Source organism: Panthera pardus, unplaced genomic scaffold (genome assembly GCF_024362965.1).
Source record: "Panthera pardus isolate Hobbes unplaced genomic scaffold, ASM2436296v1 HiC_scaffold_16, whole genome shotgun sequence".
NCBI classification, from domain to species: domain Eukaryota; kingdom Metazoa; phylum Chordata; class Mammalia; order Carnivora; family Felidae; genus Panthera; species Panthera pardus.
The window spans coordinates 829,612-844,641 of NW_026526721.1; the positions used below are offsets into that span (position 1 = coordinate 829,612).

Here is a 15,030-nt window from a genome sequence, read left to right on the forward strand (position 1 = left end):
TCTGACACGTTCGTCATCATCCAGATGAGGGCAGGGCCCCTCTATCAAGGGCACAGAACAAGGCGTGAGGTGTCTGGCATCCGAACATGTAGGGAGTGAGGGCTGAGCACCAAAGCGGGTTGGTGGGAGCGTCTCCTAATCCCCAGGGGTGCGGACAGGTGACCTGTCCCCCGGTCACAGACGCCCTCTCCCGTCGGGAATGCGCCTGTCGCGCAGAGCAGCGCGCAGGAGCGTTCACACCGGCAGCGGCCCCGGAGGGGTGCCGTGTCTCACTCTCGTGCGGGCCACGGCTCAAGAGGAAATGATACGCAAACACGTCTGGAACACACGGCACCACAGATGGCGTGCAGAAGCAAACATTTTAGCGGCAAGACTCCCACCTACGCGCCACTCGGGGCGTGAACACGGTCCCACGTAACGGGATGGCTGTCCTGCCGCCCCAAACAACGCAGCGGCAACTTCGACGTTCATCCGGGTTGCCAGACCCAATGACACACGAGCAGGTGTATTTTCAGAATGACTCCTGGGCCACAGCTCTGGTAGAGGCCAACAGGCCACCCAAACAAAGAGCGGCGTAGCTGTGGAACATCAAAGACAATGGCAGAAGTTCTTTTCCTAATGAAAACAGGAACCGACAGCTGATGGTCAAGATCACAACAGCACAGACAAGAACCGCACTTGCTAAGACAATAGAGGCCACCGAGAATACAAGAGAGGAGGCAGGACACTTAGATTCTGGAAGAAGGCACAGGCGTGAAGCTGGGCCGCGCTGTCCCGGGGCTCGCGGGAGTGCAGCCGTGGCTCCGTGGGGGACGGGTTCCGTGTGGCGGGGCTCCACCCCGTCCCCGCGCCCCGAGGTGCCGAGCGCTGCTTCGAGAAGGTGGTTCTAGTGACCTATGCACCAAAACTAAGGTGACGTTGTGTGTCAACTACACTTCGATTAAGGAAAAAATCTGAAGAAAAAGAAGACGGGGGTTTGATTTCACAAAACCATAATCCCAGTATATTTTGAGAGAGCTCTACGATAGACAAATGAGATGCTTCTCAAACAGATAATTTGAGAAAAATTTAAATGGTCAAACGGTGATGAGGTCCCAACTTCCCGTCTGGGACTAACGGCCGCTTTTGCCGCTTTCCGTGTAAGTTGTGTTCGACCCGGCGGACTTGGCTGTGTCAGCAGCCGCCAGACCGTGAGCCTCACACGGCAGGTATCTGGTGTCTTCAGCGGGCGGGAGTCCATGTTCCCCGGGATGACACAGGTCAGAGGAGGCCCTGGGACCAGAAGGAGCATCCAGCGCTAACACAGCGTGCTGCAATTACTACGTTTTAAAGAGGGTCATCTTTCAGGGGTCCTGATAAAAAATGGCAGTTTTCAAGTAACTGGAATGATTAAACTAACTCTGAATTCGATAGTTTATCAGAGCCCTTAGAGAAATGTGAACATGAAATAAACAACGTGATCAGCTTATTCAAAACAGTTGACGAAGATTTAATCAAAATAATGGGGAAAAAGAATAAATAAAAAAAAATGGGGAACGTGTATATAAAAGGCAGCAGCAAACAGGGGCGCCTGGGGGTTCAGTCTGTTAAGTGGCCGACTCTTGGTTTCGGCTCGGGTCCTGATCTCACGGTTGTGGGTTCCAGCCCCACATCAGGCTGCGCTGAGTGAGGAGCTTGCTTGGGATTCTCTCTCTCTCTCTCTCTCTCTCTGCCCCTCTGGCACACGAGCACACACACACTCTCTAAATTGATAAACTTAAAAAATGCAGTGGCAAATAAAACAAACTAGGAGGCTTTTGCTTCTCACCAAAATGGAATTACAAGGGATGGATTTAGCTTTCAGCGTGAAACAAGAAAAACCAAGTACAGAAAACAGAAAACAACAGAACGATGATTTTCCACGCAGTGGGTGCGGCAGCGAAAGGGAACGAGCCCAGAGCAGAAGGAAGCAAAGCAGGTGAGCCCCACACTTGTCCCCGTTGGAGGCTGGAGAGTCCCCGGGCTGTGGTGCAGGTGGAGAGGACAAGAACTCGCCAGCCGCCGGAGAGACCGGGGTGGGTGAGCGGGAGGACAGAGTGTCAGAAAGGACAGAGCTGCAGGGGGAGGTGCCTCTTCTGCATTCACAGGGCCCCGTCAGCGCACGTGTGTCAGGAGGGTCCTCAAGTTAAAGAAAGGATCATCTGGAAGGATCGGAGGGGATGGCGGCCTAGTCGCCCCAGCAGAACGGCTGACGAACTTGAAGGCATCTCTGTAAATGGTCAAAATGAAAACTGCTCAGAGAAAACAGTTAAAAATGAAAAGAGCAGCAGTGAGCTGGGGCCCCTTCGAGGGGTGTAATAGATGTGTGACTGGAGACCCTGAAAGAGAGGAGGGGGTGAGCTGGGGGCAGAAAATGTACCTGAGGAAAGAATGGCTGAAAACGCCCCCGATTTGACAAACGCCGTCAACCTATGCAGCACCCAACAGCTCGGGACACCAGGCACAGGCCACGTGAGGCAACGACCCCGTGCACCAGACTCAACTGCTCAAAGCCGGCGGTAACGGAGACGCGGTGAAGGAGCCGGTAAGGAGAGGACACGTCACGCGCAGAGCAGCAGGCAGGGCTGGCGGCAGGTGTCCTGCTGGAAGCCAGGCGGGTGACGGGGCCGAGAAGCGGCATCTGCAAAGTGCTGAACGCACAAAACCCAAACCAGAATCGCAGACCCAGCCGGCGTTCTCTCAGGAACAAAGATTAAGTAGAGATCTTTGCGGACACACAGCGCCGGAAGGAGATGGCCACCAGCGGGCCTGTGCGGCAAGAAGTGGTCAGGGACGCTTCGGGCAGACACCCGCGTCTGCACAAGGAAATGAGAGTCACTGCAAAGGGAAACTCTGTGGGGAAGGAGAGACCTTTCCCTATGTCATCTCTTCTAAAAATGTAAGACATGGGTTTTTATACAACGACAATGACCACGTATGACCTGTGGGTAAAATGTGGGGCACGGTTATCAAGAGAGGGCGCCGTCTTCAGGTGCGCGTACTACATGTGGAACGGTGTGTCATTCGAAGGGGGGCTGCCACGTCCGTAAACCCTAATTCAAAAATAACAAAGGGTTACAGCTAATAAGCCAACGTAGGAGACACAAGAGAATCATAAAAATACTAAGTGAATCTAGAAAAATTCAGAAAATGACAAAAAACAGAACAGAGACTACGTGGGACCGATAGAAAACAGCTATGTGATAGACTGGAGTCTAAATACACTAATAATCACAGTATGATTATCCAGACCTGTGTAGAGTGTCTGGATATCCCAATAGAAAGATTATCAGTTTGGATAAAAAAAAACCCAGACCTACAAGAAAATGGATTTTAACTATAAAACACAAATAGCTTGAGTAAAGGATGAGAAAAATACCCCACGCTGACACTCATCGACAGGAAGCCAGAGCGGCTACTTCAGCATCAGACAAAGTGGACTGTGGACACGAGGACCCTGCTAGGGATAAAGAAGGCCATCCCATGATAATAAAGCGGCCAACTCATCTGGAGGACACAACAACATTAGACATTTTCGCACCCAGTAACAGAGTTTCAAAACAAAAAAAGCTAAAGTGGGCAGAACCTCAAGGACGGACAGACAAATCGGCGCGGGGCTGCACAGATCGTAAGATACGAGATTAACACACACAGATCAGTTTTGCTTCTCTGCACTTGCTGGTGCCATCAAATTAATCAAGTTCCACGCCACCCCCATCAAAACCCCAGCACACTTTTTGTGTGGAAAATTAGCAACTGATTCTAAAATTCATATGGAAATGTAAAAGGACCTAGAATGGTTAAAACGACTTTGAAAAAGAACACGTTTGGAGGACGAAATGCTACCTGATTTCAAGACTCATTACAGGGCCGAAGTGATCAGGACCATTTGGTTGGGGCACAAAGGTAAACAAGAGATCAATGGGACAGAACAGAGGGCCCAGAACAGACCCACACACACACGGAGAACTGCTTTTTGATAAAGGTACAGAGGCAGTTCAGAGGGGGCATACAATCACAAAACTTCTAGAAGAAAACCTACAAGAAAATCTTTGTGATCTTGGGTTAGTCTTATCTTTCTTGTCTTAGATAAGACACTGAAAACACAGTCCATGAAACAACAAATTGATAAATCAGAGTTCATCAAAATTAAAAACTTCTGCTGTTCAAAAGACATCACTGAGAGAATGAAAACACAAGTCACAGACGGGAAGAAAAGATTTGTGAAGCGTATATGTGACAAAGGACTCCTAGTTAGAATATATCAAGACTCTCCGGGGCGCCTGGGTGGCTCAGTCAGTTAAGCGTCCAACTTCAACTCAGGTCATGATCTTGCAGTTTGTGGGTTCGAGCTCCGCGTTGGGCTCTGTGCTGACAGCTCCGAGCCTGGAGCCCGGAGCCCGCTTCCGATTCTGTGTCTCCCTCTCCCTCTGCCCCTCCCCCGCTGGCACTCTGTCTCTCTCAAAAATAAACGTTAAAAAATTTTTTTAAAAAAGAATATATAAAGACTCAAAACTTAATTAAAAAACACACTAAGAAATTGGCAAAAATTTTGAACACACACTTCAGCAAAGAAGGTATAGATGCCCAATAAGCACAAGAAAGGACACTCAATGTCACTGTCAGCAGGGAAATGCAGACTGAAGCCGCAATGGGCTACCACCTCACACGCCCCTGGATGGCTAACAGGAAAGACAAAGAGCATTGCCGAATGTCGCTGAGGACGTGCCGTTCCTGGAACCGCCCTGCACTGTGGACAGAATGTAAAATGGTACGACCCCCTGGAAGCAATGCAGACACTTCCTAAAAAGTTAAACAATATACTTGTCACATACACGGTCCAGGCCTTGCACTCACGGGTATTTATTTACCCAAGAGGAATGAAAGAATGCATCCGCACAGACACGTGCGTGGCAATGCGCGTGTGAGCCTGCCCTGCTGACACCTCCTCGCCGCGGTTTGGGGCCACTCCTTGGAGCCCGGCTCGCCACGGGGCCGGGCATCCCCTGGGGTCGGTGACACGCAGGCGCTCTTCCTGACTCCTGCCAGGTGTCCCGCGTGGAGTCCCCCACCGCGCTCCCCAAATCGCTCCTGGGCTCCTGCTTCCACGTGTCTCCAGCCTGGACTGGGCGGACCTCAGAGCCCAGGTTTCCACGGTCACCCCCAGCAAGGCCCAGCCGCGTGCCCGTCCCCGGCCACCGCTACGGCCCTGCCCTTCATGGACGGCGAGTCGTCTTTCTAGAGCTCAGACCAAGAGCCTTCCTGCCCGCCTGGACCCTCTCTTTCATAGCCCACTTCTGATCTGTTGGGAATCCTGTCAGTTCTCCTTTGAGATGCCTCCGGAACACGGTGCTCTGTGGCCCAGAGCCCCACCTTCCGTCGTCGGTCCCCGCAGCCCCCCTCGCTCAGACAGCCGCGTGGGGTACACTCCTGTATCTCCCGCTCTCTTCTTTTTACCTGCGTGAGCTCCCGCTGCCCCTCTGCCTGCTCTTCTCCAGAACACCCCACTTCCGACCCCTCCCCACCGTGGCTTTACCCTCCGCCCACGGCGTCTTTCACCTTCTAAGATTTACTCAAGCGGTCCACTGGCCATCCACTGCCCCAGGGCCGGAGGAGGCCCTGGGTCCACCACGTCCCCGCCAGCTCCTGGGCCTGGAGCCCCTACCCTCGACTAGGGTGTCCGGGTGGTCTGGGCACCCAGGGCAGACAGGAAGGGCCCTGAGAGGCAGACACTGTGGGCAGGCCGTCCCCAGCTACTGGATGCCTGCTCGGTCTGGAGAGGCCGAGGGTCTCTGCCTTTGAGTACCCCCTCTGCCGGGGGCCCGGGTCCTTTGTTGTCTGTCCTGAGGGGGTGCGGGGGCTGTCCACGGCGGCGCCGGTGTCCCACCCGGGGCTTCAGTGCCCGGAAGAGGCACAGCAGGCTCTGGAGGGGAGCACAGCAGGCTCTGGAGGGGAGCACAGCAGGCTCTGGAGGGGAGCACAGTGAGCGGACCCGACCATCGGCTCTGGAGTGGAGCACATGGCTCTGCAGGCCGGGCAGAGAGCCATGCTCTCTGGCCGGGGGGTGGCTGCTGTCACCGTGTGTGGCCCGGCCTCCCCAGCCCACAGTGGTGGTGGTGGGAGAGGTGAGTTCTACTAATTAGAAATGGTGTTTTCATTATTGTCATTTTAGGAAGTTTGGCACAAGCAACACTAGAACGACCTTGCAAGCCAGATATTTAAGAAGAGTTGGGGAGGGAATGAGATTCTAATCCATGTGAGAAGGAACCAGCTTCTGTAGCCAGCAGGCCGGCCACGGGGGGGAGGGGGGGGGAGGGCGGAGGGGGGCTGCGCGTGCGCACAGGGGCGGGGTCAGGTGGAGGGCACAGACAGGAGCCAGAGCCAGTGGGGGGCAGCGCACAACATTTATTGAACTCTGCCACGGTGCAGAGGCGCTTCCTGGCCAGCCACCCCGGAAGACGCCTGGGGGCCCACGCGTGCGTCCCCAGCACGTGCGTGACGCGACGACTCAGTGAGGTCAAGACTCCAGCACCCACGGCCTCACCTGCACAGTGGGTTAGGACCCTGTCCTCCGTTCTCCTTCCGCGCAACAGAGGGAGCGCGCCCCTGCCCCCAGCGCAGGCCCGGTGGGCACGTGGGAGCGAGCACAGGCTTCGGGGAGCAGAGTCTGCACGGGGTGGGGGGACAGCTGGGCGGGAGCGAACCCGCTCAAAGCAAACACGGTCCTGGGAGAGACGGCTTGTGGGAAGTGCTGTCGGAATGTCAAACCAATTCTTTAACAGGTACACTGACGCTAAGGGACGGTATTTCTAAAATGTCACAGATGGGAAGGCCCCCAAAGCATTTAAAATAATTAACACTGCATGCCAATGCATGAACAGACGAGCATAAATTAATTCCCAGAGAGGTATCGGGGACAGAGCCCGGAGCTGACACAGAGAGAATATAGATTTGCTCTGTTGGTGTGTATGTCTACGGCATATAACTTTCGTTAGTAAAGAAAACCTCTATTTATATTTGCGACGCAGGGCAGGTGGGCGGTCTGTACAGAGTGTGCGAGCCGGATGGAGGTCAGGTTCACGGAGCGGAGGCCGAAGGGCAGGATTAGAGTGCGCCCATCCCAGTGACCTCAGACGTCAGCCTGGAAGACACAGAAGCACGGAGGAGACAGGTCACAATGTTCTCGTAAAACGGTTCCAGAAGCGAAAGGCTCACCTCGTGTGTTTTTGTTTTTTTTAAGTTTATTTATCTTGGGAGAGAGAAAGGGAGCAGGGGAGGGAGAGAAGGAGTGGGAGAGAGGGAATCCCAAGCAGGTTCTGCGCTGTTAGCACAGAGCCCGACACGGGGCTGGAACCCACTCGAACCCACGCACCGTGAGATCATGACCTGAGCTGAAATCAAGAGTCAGACCCTCGGCCCACTGAGCCATCCAGGCGCTCAGCCCTGTGTGTTCTTATAGCCTTTGTGTCCGTCTCCCTCTTGCCTGTGACAGATGTGTGGCCATGACTGGAGACCAAAGCAGAGCAGAGGGAGGAGGACCCACCGGCGACCAGGTCGGCGGGGTCTGCCTTCCCTGTCACCACATCAGCGGAGTGACAATAACCCCACGGACAAGCACAGGCCACCACAACCATCTGTACGCAGCCGCTGCAGGAGGGGCACGCGGGGTGGAGACCGCCTCCTGAGAGCCCAGACATGCTGAGTTAAAGAGGAGGGTCCTGCCTCCCGGGGTGTGGTCACGTGTTCTCCGACATGCGCCTGGGCAGGGCAGCTGAGGTGAGCGTCCCAGCCCCAGGACCTCACCTGCCCCACGGCCTAACCTCTGACCCTCACACAGTCCCTGGATCCGCTGCTCAGCAGGGTCTGGGTGGCGGGGAAGGGGCGCGTGGGAGCAGAATGGCCCAGTACTGTGATCTCTGAAACCACATAACCGAATCAACCCAAGTGTGTGGCTGACCCCTGGCCTTCCCGGAAACGCTCCAGCCTGGAACGACCTAGCCCTGCGCTGGAGACGCTCCAGGGTGAACGGTCAGGTGTGAACATGCAGAGGGGGTGTGGGGGCCCAAGTCGGTGTGGTGACTGTCTCCATCACGCCCACCCCCACCCCCGGCCAGGAGAGAGAAGCCCCCAGAGGGGACAGGGGTCCGGGCTCCCACCAGGGCCCTCCAGTCCCCCTGAGCACCCTGTCTGCCAGCAACACGTTGGGCAGGGCCTTGTGAACACTCACCTGGCGTTGATGAGGTACTGGGCAAGGCTGATGTTGGCTGGGGTCCCCGTGATGGTGATCTGGCGCTCCGATGACCCTTCTGTGGCATTGGCGATTTTGATCTGAGCTCCAGACATCTGTCGAATTTCATTGATTTTGGTCCCTTGGCGTCCAATTATGCAGCCTATTAGCTAGAAAAAAGGACAGAGGACTTCCTTAGAGAAGAGCCCCCACCCCAGCTGAGGGTGCGCAGGGCCCTGGGGAGGCCCCTGGACAGCCTAACCTTGGTCTGCGCCCCACTCCACGAACTCCAGGCTGCCGACGGCCGGGCCCTGCCTGGTGCCCCTGCTGCCACAGTCCTGACAGGTCCGCAGGCCGAGAGGCACCTGCTGCGTCACCTGCCCTGGTGTCCTTCAGGGCCTGGGCACCGGGGAGCACGCAGGTGCCAGCACCAGGGCCCTCTTGGCTGCGTCCTCGGCTGGAGAAGTGTTTGAAGCCAGTTTATTAAAGCTTGTTGCTGCCTAAAGCCTGTCTCTTGATGAGCCTGGGTGAAAGTCTGAGGACGCATCAGGTGTTCCCTTTCCTTCCCACCGTGTGACCCGTTTAGGTGGGATGCAGTGACCTCTGGGCACTCTGGGCCATCTGAAGGAGGAGTCAGTCATCATGAATCAAGCAGTCAGAAGGACCAGAGCCGGGGCCCCTTGGGACACAGAGGCAGCCATGCACGGGGCCGGACGGCAGCCTGGGGTCTAGACCAACTCTCTGTGGGGGCCCACCCTGCAGTGTGGGGGCAGTAGGGCCCCAGGGAGGCCTCCACAGGGGGGCGGCTGGCACCTCTTGGTGTTTACCAAGGGCAGAACGGGGCACTGCCCTCAGCCAGGGGCCGCCGAGGGCAGCTCTGAGAGCACACACGGGCCGGGGCGGGCCCGGGGCAGCCCTGTGGGCGAGTCTTCCGTGCCAGCCTCAGAGCCGTCCCGCGGAGGGGCTGGAGACGGTGTGGGACGGTGCGCGGGGAGGAAGCCCATTTACACACGACACACCTCAGCACCTAGGCAGTGACCGCAGCTCGTGGGGACACAGGTGCATCCCGACTCGCTCCCGTCCCTAAGGTGACCTGCAGCATCTCAGTTCTGTTCTCCTTTCTGGGGTTAGGTCGGCTGTCTCACTGCACCATCAGTCTCTCCAGACGTCCAGAGAGACGCATCTGCTCCAGAGCCGCCCGGCTTCCTCCACCTCCGGCCCCCGTCTCCCGAGGCCCTGCCCCCACCCAGGCCCCGCCCACTGCACACCAGGCCCACCCCTCGAGGTCTGTGAGAGTGACTTCCAGGGTCACCCTTCTGGATCTTTGACTTGCCCTTCCCCGGCCGCAGAGGAATCTTGAGAGCGGCTCCCCAGTGGGGCAGGCAGGTGACGGCCGGGCACGTGGCTGGGCATGTGGGCTGGCATGGGGGCGGCACCGTACCCTGATGGAGGGAGCATGTGGGGCCAGTCCCCAGAAGATGCCAGTGCTCAGGAGGGCCCCCTGGGCTTCCTCCCCTCCCATCCTCACACTTTGGCCACTAGCAGCCCAATCTCCCTTCTAGAACCTTCCCCCTTCAGTGCAAGTAGCCCCAGCTGAGCTAAGAGCCTCCTGCAGAACCGGCTTGTTTTCTCCTCCAGTAAAGCCTATTTGAGGAAATGATCTCCTCTCTCTGGCACGAAGACCCGTGTTCTCTCAAATATCTTCCTCTTCCTATTTTCTTGCTGAAAACGTCCTGACGCCCAGCCCTTGATTCTTCCCGGGGGCCTCACACCTGAGGGGCCCTGAGCTCCCCTCTGCCGGGCTGGGGGCTCGGCCCCGAAGCCGCCCCTCACTCCTCACTCAGGTGGAACACGTCCCTCTTCCAGACAACACTGAGAGCACGAGTGCTACCGACAGGGACATGGGGCTGAGTACACGGCTCTCGTGGCTGGTGGCTGTGTCCTCAGCAGCTAGAAAAGGGATGTGACAAGTAAGAGGCCTCCCTAATCTGGCGGGAGCAGCTTAGGGGCCCTGCACCTGGCCTCTCTGGGTCTCCTGACCCTGCGGGCCCCCAGCCCATGCCCAGCCCTCGGCTCTCACTGTGAGCCCCAAGAGGAACCCAAAGGAAGGTGACAGAGATGCTTTCAAGTAACACGGTCCCTCCTAACTGCATCCAAAGCTAAACCCCAGAGGAACCGCTGTCTGAACCTTAGGTCTCTGTCTGATGTGGGTGGGGACCGGGGACAGGGCCCAAGTGTAGGGTAACTGCATGCACGGCGACAGCATGGGCCAAGTGAGTTCTGAAACAGGCAGTGAGCGCCTAACAGTGACACCAGCCCAAGGCCAATGATGCCAAGGCCAGGGGAGTGCAGGACCACCACCACAGGCAGCCCCACACACAGGCTGCCGGCCCTGACCCCAACTGGGTCCCTGTGGCCTCACCGGCAGGCGGCCAGACTGTGAAACCTACGTGTGACTTAGGTCACTGCACGTGCCTGCCATCCAGAGGCTGTGGCAACACGTAGGTGTGGGCAGGACCTCCCTTTGCAGTCTAGCTTTGACCAGGGACGGAGATGTGCGGTATGGCAGGCATGCATCTGGACATGGGCTCTGGGCACAGGTGCCTCCCCCGGGGGGGGGGGGGTCGGGGCGGGGGGGCACGAGAAAGTCCCCAGCAGAGCTGTCACAAGGTCTCCTCCCAGGATGGGCCCCCTCAGAGCACGCGGATCCAAGAAGACACCCTTCCCCGGAGGAGGCTGGCAGCACGGCGCTGTGGGCAAGGTGGCACGCGTGTGCCCAGGATGCACCCCGCTCTCCCAGAGAACCTCATCCTGTCCCGTTTGCCCCCTGGGCTCATCTCAGCTTAGAAGGAAGGCCCGGACAAGAGGAAGGCTCCTGTCGTTAGCGCAATGGTTTCAGCAGCGGCTGGGAGGAGAAGCCCCACGGCAGAGAGTGGTCCCTACAGCTACCACGTGGGTGAAGACTGGGGGCTGCGCAAGGATCGTCACGCGGGAGGACGGAGCAGGGAGCCCCGGGAGCAGAAACACTCTCCCTTGGAGGACGCGGGAGCATGTCACCCATGAAGGCTCTGGGCCTGTGGCTGGCCACCAGGGCCCCGACGAGGGGGTGTTTCCTAGGGATGGGGGGCGGTCCCTTCCTCTGGCCCTATGCTTCACTCCTCTCCTGCCCTACTGCTCATCTCTGTCCACACGCACGAGGGACCATCCCCCTGAAGCCACGACTCCGTGCTTCTCTTAAGGAAGAGGCGGGACTTCCTGCCCAGCTGGTTCAAGGGGCAAAGCAGTGAAGGATCCTCAGGAAAGGCCTCAGTTCTAGGGTTGAAGAGGCCAAATGACAGGTGAGCTGGGAAGGCCACGTCGCCCACACAGCAGCCTCCTGTGCGGGCATGGACAGCTGTCCCTCCAGGATACGTGGCCCACACCTACCCCGGTGTCTTGGTTTGGGATCAGAGTCTGCATCTTTAGGATAATCCAAGGGTTCAGAGGACAAAGTGGATAGGGCTGAGCATGTGGCTCAGCTGAGCCCTGGGCAGGAACAGGTGGTGGGCACCAAATACAGGCATCCAGACACACCCGGGGCACCCTGCTTGCGGGAACCCCAGACCCCCTGAGGCCCGGGGTGCACGGGGCAGGTCCACTCCAGAGCATTCCTGGACCACCTGTTCCTTAAGGGCCAACCCTGAAGCAGGCTCTTTAGATGGGAGACTCGGGGGTCTTGGGCCCGTGACCAGCTCTGGCATCTGAATCCTGAATAAAACCCCGCCCCCCCCTTTCCTGTCTAGTAGCTCTGGGGTGTGACATCACATGCCGTCTGTGGACATCGCACCTAGCCGTGGAAAGGTGGGGAGTGGTCCCGGGCAGGGTGGGGGCGGGCGAGGGCTCAGGCATACTCACATCATTGGGAATGGTGAGCTCGTGAGTACTGGCCGGGGGGCTGACGTCCAGACCTGGGCACACCAAGGGGACACGGTTAGCCTGGTAGCAGGTGGCTCATGTCAAGCCCAGCACCCGCCCACACGGCCCACATGGGCCCAGGCTCTGTGAGTGAGCTCAGGGCCAAACCGCAACCAACCGCTGGAGCCCCAGCTTCTCTCGAAACAAGGAAAAGAATGCCTGAGCATGGGCATCGTGGTTTTACTCCTGTGCGTGATGGCTCGGGATGCCCTTCACAGACCGCTGAGGGACTCGTGCTGAGCGGCTCTTTGCATGTGTGTGTGTGTGTGTGTGTGTGTGTGTGTGTGTGTTTGTGTCCCTGGGCTCTCGGCCCCCTCTGCACCCCTGGTCGTGTGTGTGTGTGTGTGTGTGTGTCTGGGCTCTCGGCCCCCTCTGCACCCCTGGTCGTGTGTGTGTGTGCGCGCGCGTCTGGGCTCTCGGCCCCCTCTGCACCCCTGGTTGTGCGTGTGTGTGTGTGTGTGTGTGTCTGGGCTCTCGGCCCCCTCTGCACCCCTGGTTGTGTGTGTGTGTGTGTGTGTGTGTGTGTGTGTGTCTGGGCTCTCGGCCCCCTCTGCACCCCTGGTCGTGCGATTGTGTGTGTGTGTGTGTGTGTGTCTGGGCTCTCGGCCCCCTCTGCACCCCTGGTCGTGTGTGTGTGTGTGTGTGTGTGTCTGTGTGTGCATGTCTGGGCTCTCGGCCCCCTCTGCACCCCTGGTCGTGCGATTGTGTGTGTGTGTGTGTGTGTGTGTGTGTGTCTGGGCTCTCGGCCCCCTCTGCACCCCTGGTCGTGTGTGTGTGTGTGTGTGTGTGTCTGTGTGTGCATGTCTGGGCTCTCGGCCCCCTCTGCACCCCTGGTCGTGTGTATGTGTGTGTGTGTGTGTGTGTGTGTGTGTGTGTGTGCACGTGCGTCTGGGCTCTCAGCCCCCTCTGCACCCCTGGTCGTGCGTGTGTGTGTGTGTGTGTGTGTGTCTGGGCTCTCGGCCCCCTCTGCACCCCTGGTCGTGTGTGTGTGTGTGTGTGTGTGTGTGTCTGTGTGTGCGTGTCTGGGCTCTTGGCCCCCTCTGCACCCCTGGTCGTGTGTGTGTGTGTGTGTGTGTGTGTGTGTGTGTCTGTGTGTGCGTGTCTGGGCTCTCAGCCCCCTCTGCACCCCTGGTCGTGTGTGTGTGTGTGTGTGTGTGTGCGCGCGTGTCTGAGCTCTCGGCCCCCTCTGCACCCCTGGTCGTGCGATTGTGTGTGTGTGTGTGTGTGTCTGGGCTCTCGGCCCCCTCTGCACCCCTGGTCGTGTGTGTGTGTGTGTCTGTGTCTGTGTGTGCGTGTCTGGGCTCTTGGCCCCCTCTGCACCCCTGGTCGTGTGTGTGTGTGTGTGTGTGTGTGTGTGTGTGTGTGTGTCTGTGTGTGCGTGTCTGGGCTCTCAGCCCCCTCTGCACCCCTGGTCGTGTGTGTGTGTGTGTGTGTGTGTGTGTGTGTCTGTGTGTGCGTGTCTGGGCTCTTGGCCCCCTCTGCACCCCTGGTCGTGTGTGTATGTGTGTGTGTGTGTGTGTGTCTGTGTGTGCGTGTCTGGGCTCTCAGCCCCCTCTGCACCCCTGGTCGTGTGTGTGTGTGTGTGTGTGTGTGTGTGTGTGTGTCTGGGCTCTCGGCCCCCTCTGCACCCCTGGTCCAGCTGCCCCTGACTGCCTTCTGCCCCGAACTGCTCTGCAGCCCAGATAGCCCCGTGATGCAGCGGTGAGCCGACATCGGTGCTCTAAGTGCAGACACAGGCCTAGTTGGTCGCCAGGCCCCCAATTTTTAGCTTTGCCAGTGTCAGCTCAGGGCCTGCCACATCAAAGACCACTTCTCAGACGACTCACAGGACAGGATCCGCTTTTGCTCTGGAAATAGTGTCAACAGAGCCCGTGCTAGGCAGGCTCCCTGCCCTCAGCACTCGTCTCCTTGTCTGGAGGCATCACAAGCACCGAGTCCACGGCGGACTCCCCCCTTCCCCCCGGCAGGCCCCACGCGCGTCCGAGCGCAGCCCAGACCCCGGAGCCTGCACACGCCGCCGACCGTCGCAGCCCGGCTGGTACCGTCAGAATATTCCGGAGCCCCAGACCTCTTGTCTCCCCGCTCCTGGCTCCTGCCTCTGTCCCTGCCCCTTGGTCTACTCTCCACGGGCCCAGAGGGTCCTAAGGACACACGAGTCAGATGCCTTCAAGACCGTCCCAGACCAGCCGGCGGGGTCCTGCCCCCACCACGGCCTCCTCCCCTCTTCCTGCATCTCCTATGGCACTCGTGTCCCCAACACCAGATGCACCGCGGTCCTCAGTCTCTGCCATGAGAGACCCTACCGGGGCCCGTCTTGCCTGGGCGGGGAAGGGGGGGGCGGTCGGTTGGCATGTCCCGAATGAACTAATTCATCCCAAATTGTCGTCTCCTTTTGCCAAATCAAGTTTCTGTTCTTTATCGCGTTCTTTTCACAAAGGCGCTTCCAGTACAATCACTTGGTTGTTCAAGCGTCTATACACGTTCCATAAAGAGTGACACCCAAAACGTCATTTAAGAGATTTCCTCAGTCCTGTCTGCATCCTTACAGGAACTCCTGAACAGCCTCATCTGGGACGGACGTAACGACAAGAGTCCCATCGGTTCACCTTGGTATATTTTGATCCGGGGGAGGAAAGTATTAGACTTCTCTTTAAGAAGGTACGGAAATTAAGCTGGTCATTTGGAGACACATCTGCTCTTGTGCCTCAGGACCCCGTGCCCCAGCAGGGATCCTCTCACGATATGCTGACATTCCACGTGCTTGGATGAGTCAAGCTTCGCCACGCGAGCCCGAGCCGGCTTTGGGAGCGGCGGTGACGTCGCCCCTTGTC

General features: G+C 58.0%; 1 protein-coding gene across 18 annotated transcripts in view; it reads right to left on the bottom strand.

The window, feature by feature from the left end:
* Positions 1–6,403: 6,403 nt before the first annotated feature.
* Positions 6,404–15,030, bottom strand: part of PCBP3 (poly(rC) binding protein 3) — a 273,850-nt gene continuing 265,223 nt past the window's right edge. For 17 of the 18 annotated variants that reach the window (XM_053902949.1, XM_053902948.1, XM_053902941.1 and 14 more), the window contains 3 exons: positions 12,140–12,192; positions 8,246–8,415; positions 6,404–7,159 (listed from right to left, as the gene is read on the bottom strand). In XM_053902949.1, coding sequence (XP_053758924.1) covers positions 7,123–7,159; positions 8,246–8,415; positions 12,140–12,192 — 260 coding nt within the window. In that variant the 3' untranslated portion in view covers positions 6,404–7,122. Of the gene's footprint in view, positions 7,160–8,245; positions 8,416–12,139; positions 12,193–15,030 lie in introns of those variants that run through there. The other variant, XM_053902950.1, reaches the window with a different exon arrangement.